The 7,044-nt window shown below is 51.6% G+C and overlaps 1 protein-coding gene across 1 annotated transcript; it reads right to left on the reverse strand.

Annotated features, from left to right (window-relative positions):
- Positions 1-6,018: 6,018 nt before the first annotated feature.
- Positions 6,019-6,585, reverse strand: LOC116655116. Its single transcript, XM_032452313.2, has one exon. It carries the CDS (start codon positions 6,427-6,429, stop codon positions 6,211-6,213), a length of 219 nt encoding a protein of 72 aa, XP_032308204.1. The 5' UTR covers positions 6,430-6,585; the 3' UTR covers positions 6,019-6,210.
- Positions 6,586-7,044: the final 459 nt, after the last annotated feature.

Genomic DNA, 7,044 nt, shown 5'->3' on the forward strand with positions numbered 1-7,044 from the left:
ATCTGCCCAACCAATCCCCAAGAAGTACCATATCCCTCGAACAACTGAATTATTTATTTATTTGTTTGCTTATTCGAAAGTGGTAAGAGCTCTCCCACAATTCTCCCCACGCTCACGCACCCACGACTAGTTAGTTAGTTACTAGGGCCAAAGTTCAAGAGAGAACTGATAACATTTCGTTGGAATAATTTCTGCTACAATGACTGTCACTTGTCGGGGACACCCTGGGCCCCCTACCGCCCGCCCGGTACCCCTTCGCACTTGGACTTCGCACTTTCTGCATTGATTCATGACCGGGCGGCGTGCTTATGAATAACCATTCAAAAATGCCCCACTTCCCGGCTGGGGCGCCTCCGCCTCCGCCAGCGCAGCCCACTGCCCCGGAACTCCACCTAGAAAAGTTTTATTGAAAATTCAAGTCGTCATTTTGGGGGGTAGGGTGGTGGCGCAAGGAGGAAGCACTTTTATCGCCGCATAAACAAAAAAGAAATCAAACAAAAAGCAAGAACGAATAAAGCCAGCGAGGAAGTCAAGGCTATCAGGACGGCGAGGCTCACATGCTCTTGCCTCCGATTGTGAGATCTTATTCTAAATAAACTGCCCACTTAAAACAAATCAGAAATGATTTAATATGACATTATTTTAATATTCAATTAAGAGGATTGTAAGTCTTATTGCTAATAGTCTAAAGGCTTTCACCGATCAGTGTGGATGTACGGGCAAAAAAGGCCAACTTCTTACCCATTCAAGGACACCCAAGGGTTAAGCGATAAACAAATCGAAAATAAGATCAAACATTACAAGAGGAGTCACAAGAGGGTTAAGCAACAAGTTCGAAGGACAAGAGAGACGAAAAGCAACTCACGTGCAACTGTACCACGATCCTCGGCCATCCTTCCTCATCCATATTTACACGCATTCACCGCTACTAATGTCACAGTTACTGTCCGGTCCAACTGTACTGGGGATCCTCCATCCTCCAGCTCACACACACACCCTCACACACGCGAACGCGACCGCGACCGCGACCACGAACGCGAGTACGCGGAAGAAGGACGAAAAGAGGACGGAAAAAGTGACGCGCTTACGCGGACAGGAGAGAAAGACGCGAAAACTTCAAGAACTATCTTAGATAGATAATATCTCAGATAGATATCTTTTAAATCACTTCTTAGCTAGCACTTTCACCCGCACTGACTATTCTTATTGGAATTTTGTCCTTTCCTCACTTTACTTTGAAAAGCACCACACACACGAACACTCACTCGCGAATATCCGGCTGTAGCCTTGGGATATCTTACTTCAAGCTGATTTGGAAGCGATTTTAAAAGGATTTTAGGAGCGATTTAAGGAAAACTGCAGACGAGCGAACGAAGGAACTGATCTTGGCGAGCGGCAGGTGGAGAGTGGCCGAGAGCGGAGAGCGCAGCTGAGAGTGGAGAGCGCCGCTGAGAGTGGAGAGTTCGGCCGAGCGTGGGGAGTTTTCCGACTGGACGGTCATACAGTCCGGGCTTAAAGTCCCTTTGGGCGCGAAAAGTTGCAAATTCAAATTTCTGTGGAAAAAGAGGATTTGGGAAGAGGTATTGTGGCTCAGAATGTTCGAACGCCCCTTGCGAGGGCATACGGGCATTAAGAAGTGCGCGAAAAGTAAATAAATAAAAGTTTTCAATTCACTGGAAATCAGCGTGTAATATTTATGTTCGAATGAGCATGAGAATAAGCAGTTGCATGGTGGAACGGCTGGAGGGGGGCTAAATGGGGCAAAGGTCGCCAGGGATATAGCCGTTCGCGGGGAAATCGGCGGCACATAAAGCCCAAAACGCACAAAGGACGACGACGGCGAATGTTTATCGCACGCTAATCACAAATCGGAAATGCGATTATTTTTTCACATTCGAAGGGACCGGAGAAGGGCGTCCCGAACGGGGGCTGTTTCCCCCATCTGGAGTCTTGGAAGTCCCCCTGTGAGCACCCCTGTGAAGGCACGCCTCTGCCTCCCCAAACAGGAGCCTGCCCCTGCCACACGATGGAAAACATTTCAATTGTCAACAATGTGCTCGGATGTGAATGCATCCGCCACTGAAACCACTCCGGGCCTTGTCTGCACACATGAGAGGGGCGAAGGGGGCTTTCTGTGGGCGGGGGTGCGGAAAGGGGCTCACCCGCTCCTCATGCGCGAATTTTATGTGTGCCTTGTGCATAAAACGCAAGTCCCGAAATTGATTTCGCTTCGATTTAAATAGACACGGCTCCCCGCTGATTCCGAGGGGGGCCGGGTATGAGGCATGGGGCATGGGGCGTAAGGACTCCACCTGCATGACGCACAAAGGAGCCACAAATACCAGCTCGAAAAGGACAATTGTCGGCGAAAGTAAAAGTGAAAGTGTGCATAAAACGGCAGCAGCCAAAGCGAAATAAATAAGCCGAATAAACAAGGAGAAAAAAGCGTTCGGGGTGGTTGGGGCAAGGTCCTTGGGAGGTCCTCAGAGGGGGGAAGGTGTTTTCCTTTCTTCGAGCCCGTCGGGTTGTTGACAATCGAGGCGGAACGGAAAATGTCTCACGGAGCTCATTTAAGGACCTCCTCCCTTCCCTGGCCGAAAAAAAAACGATATTTATGCCCCAGTTTTTTCTTCGAGTGCGTATGTCAGGGGCGTAGGTGGAAGGGGGCAGGTGGAAGGGGTTGGGCTGTAGCAAGAATTATGTGCGAGGTGCGTGCGTAAAATAATGAGTCATAAAATTAAATTTCATTTTCAACGCGATCAGGCGAAAGGCATTGTTCGATTTTCGCCCTCAGGGGACTTTTGAGCTTTCTCCCACGAGGGGTGTGGGTGTTGCGGAGAGGAGAGATCTTCTCCTGCTTACCCGAGGAGGAGGGTGTGGGCAGGTGGCGGCAGGCGGAAGGTGGGAGGCGGAGGTCTTTGTGCCAGGACCTAATTGTCACACGCATCGATTATCGCCGTCGTTCGGTACTTGGAAGGGCAAATAAACACATCAGCCCATTGGCACTTGACACGCAGGAGCTCATCCTTAAGGACCTCGTATTGCGAGGTGCGAGGAAACGAATATGTTAGCTGCATAACAACCAGGAACCCCCCGGAAAGAAAGCCCAGAAAGCGGCTCTTGCTAATTGGCCGACTTTAGACCAAATACGAGGACTTCTCCCATAACTCCACTGCAGACGAGACAAGGACGAGGATAAGGATGACTAGCCCCTTAAAAGCGATAATCGAATGCCAGGCATCCTGCGAGAGAGACAGGAGGAGACGAGGAGACCAGGAGAGGGAGAAAAGACACAGGGTACTTGGCTTTTGAATACTTTGTGGCATCGAGGCGTTTGCCAATTGCATAAAAGCCAATTTGCCATGGCTGCAAAATAGCTGCAAGTGGCAATTTATTAACACATTCAACCCGAGCACCCAGCACCCTCCCAGCACACACACATCCTGCCAGGACACGGCAGGATACCCACACAGACACAAAGGATTTCTGCATCAATTGCGGGAGATGGCAACGCAGTCTGATCGAAACAATTTTATCTCTCACTGCGGGCGGGGCAGGGCAGGGGGTGGGGCGGCTTCAGGAGGGGTATGTGGCAAGTTCAGCTGCCTCAAGACAAGCCCCCCTCAGACCCCCATCGATTATTATAAACGCTCACCTGCTGCAGCTCACAAAATGAGCTATGCACCTCAGACGTTGCAACTGCTCCTGCTCCTTGCCACCTGCCCCAGGGAACCAGGGAACCAGTGAACCAGGGAGGTGGCATGTGGCAAGCAGGCAGGTCAAGGGGGGTCTGTGGGAAATAAGCAAAACTAATATTTCAACGCCATAAATCATAAAAAGGAATAGAAATTGCCTCGGCCATGGACTGCACACTCCCGCCACTGAATGCCCCTCGATTCTCGCTAGGATCAGGATCCCCGTGGGCATGGTAGGATGGAGCTGCACTACAGTGGGCAACATTGCCACAAAAGTCCACTTCTGGCTTTCCGCGAAACACTTTCCAGTTCACAGATGGAATTTAGATATTCCAAATATCCAAAAGATGCGTACTTTCAGCCCTTTATGAGAGAGTCCTTGGCCAGGACACTCACTGTTCTGGAATCCTGGTCTCAGCATTTCCGTGCTTGCCTTCTGCCCCACGGCACTTACAGCAGGGCGTGGCAGGTCGGGTTCGGGCTGGGGTGCCCGGGTATCCGGGTACCCGGGGTCACTTGTTCATTGTCATAAGTGCAGTTTACATTCAATCTAAACACTCGCCGCCCACTGGCTCCGCGCCTCTGCCACTCGCCCTCGCCCTCGTCCTCGCCCTCGTCCTCGGCCCATGTCCTTCGGCTCGTCCTGCCTCCCGCCGACACAGTTCAATCGATTCCTATCTGGCAGCGCATAAATCGTTTTGCCACATGCCCCTGGTCGCTGGTGCTTTAACCCTAGGTGACCCCGCCGAGCCAAAAGGACCCTGAAGGATTCTCGAAAATATGCACAAGAATATGTGGGAGCAGGGCCCGAATTCAATTCGAACTACTGGGTTGGTGAAACATAAAGTTACTTGACACCCCTAGAGGTTAATTGTAGTGGCTGTTTCAGGGCGAGGTGCAGGATCTGCGGATGTTCCGGGCAGAAACTCCCTACCGCCCGGGCAGGCCACTGATTAGCCGATTGACGAGGTGAAATGGGGCGGAGTGGGGCGGCAGAGTCCACAAGCATAAATTCCTGCCGGCCAGGGGCAGCTACTTTCGGCCGTGTTGCAAGTGTCCTCCCAGCTTATTTACTGTTGCTGTTGCCACCGGTCTGTTGCAAAACACAGGAAACAACCGTAACCCGTAACCGTAAGCCCCTACCCTCTCCACCCCCCATGCCACAATCCATAAACCACATTTTGAATCAAGAATCCGAGTCCGAATGCGAATCCCCAGGACGAGTGCGAGTGTCCGAATCGAGATTTGCATATTTTGATGATACATGACCCTCTCGCCTTGCTTCGCTGATGGTTGATGCTAAAAAATCTGGGGGGCGTGGCCGGGTGGCGGGAGGAGGTGAGTGTGGGCGTGGGTGTGGGTGTGGGTGCTGGCAATTTATGCAAAAGCGTGGCCCAAAAAACGCGCGAAAATTCAAAACGCGCGGTTTTCGGTCTGCATATTTTAATTTCCTCTTTTGTTTGGCTTTTGCCCCGAACTCCTCTGCCCTGGACACCCCGGTTGATACCACATCCTGCTGCACTGCAGCCACTGGCCGTTAACATCCGGCTTCCGAAGCAGGACCTCCACCTGTCCTGGCTCCGGAGTACCAGGGTCCTTGCCACCTTGCCACTTGCCGTTTTCATATTTCCAATTTGCGGGTCACGCGCCTGACAGCCTCCAGCCAGGCCGGCTGAAGTTCCATTTGATTTGTGGTTTGGGGGGTTTGGAAGGTTTGGGGAGTTCTGGGAGTTTTCGAAACTGGGCGTCGGAAACGGGGCCTGGGGAGATCGAGGAGGAGCCCCGGACTAATTATCACCCAGAAAATGACGTGGTAAGCCACTTTCTACCACTCGGTTCGCCATTAAATAAACAGAATTCCTGACATCCGATAACCTGGAAACGGGGGCTACCTGAGGGATTTCCCCGCCAAGGTTTTCCCTTTCGCATTCTTGACGCTTGACGCTTGAGGTCTCAGACGAAGGCGTCATATCTGCCTGACGTCACTGATTTCCGGCGGCAATTTCCAAGCATGTCCGCGGAACCAATCGCACCCCATCTGGATTTTGGAGATTAGAGCAGTTCGGTCATGACACAGAAAAGGTTCGGGTAGTAATAGTAACGCTGATGTTATAGTACTATACGGTAATTATACTCGATGCTGTGACATCATCACCAGAACAGATCTTCATCCGATTATGACCCACATGGAGACGATCTACTTGAGTTTCAAAGGGTAGTATTGGGATTGAAGCCATTCTTCCGCGATAGTACGAGAACCCGTGTGTATCTTTCGCAAACAGTCGTATTCTTCTGCCGTTACCAAGCAAACATGTAAGGTTTCTTTCGGTTTCGAACTTTACGGACACATTAGTTTATTACTTATCATTGTTAGCGGTTAAAAATAAATAGTGTAATAAATACTGGGCCGTCACATTGTGACGCACTAGTGTTAAAATAAATTAGCTTACGACTAACAAAAAAAAGTGTGTAATTGTAGGCGGAGATTGTGGGGCGAATGGTTCCCAGTGGTGGCTCAGTTGCTGCGGCCGAAGATCACGGCCCGGCGACACCGATCCCGGTGGTCCCGCATCTTGCCGGCCGGACAGGGCCGGGGCATCTTCCGGGAGACGAGCAGCTGGCTGGTGAGGGGACGGCTGCGGGGGCTGTAGAAGATCAGGCGGCGGGACTCGGTCTGGGCCAGGATCAGGCCGAAGACCAGGAGGGTGGCTAGCAGCAGATGGCTTATTTGCATGTTGTCGGGTTCCTTTGGCGTTCACTAAACTCCAGTAAGCAGGCTGGAAACTTTTCCGTACGGATTTTTAAGAGCGGATTGCGGTCTGCGGATTGCGGGCACGATGGCTTCGCTTGCGGGTGGCTTTTATGACTGAGCCCGCTCTCGGTGTGCCGCCCGCCGATATTCCAAGACGCCAATCGATAAGATAAGCCCAAAGGCATTCCGCTGCCAGCCGATAAGATAGTGTCCCCAAAGCCATAGCCCTCGGCCACTCGCAAGCGAATAATTACAGACCCATGTGTATATTGTCTGCGGTCTTGCTCCCCCGGGCTCTCCAGATATCGGCCACAGATATAGAGCGGGAAGCTATTTTTGTGCCATTCCATAGCCACAGAGTGCTGTGTCGCAAATGGGGGCTATAGTAAAATTCCACTGCCGTGAGTTAGCCCGGCGAGGTGGGGCCGGGATCCACTCATCGAGTTCGAGTGGATCCCTGACCATTACCATTCCGCGTACCGATGACGCTTCAACATCCGGTGTTCCGGGTCGCACCTGCCGCGACTCACACTTCTGGATCCCCCACTGCAGCCCGAAAATATGCTACGGCACTTGGGCTTCTAGAAATCGGTGTAG

Source organism: Drosophila ananassae, chromosome XR (assembly GCF_017639315.1).
Source record: "Drosophila ananassae strain 14024-0371.13 chromosome XR, ASM1763931v2, whole genome shotgun sequence".
NCBI lineage: Eukaryota > Metazoa > Arthropoda > Insecta > Diptera > Drosophilidae > Drosophila > Drosophila ananassae.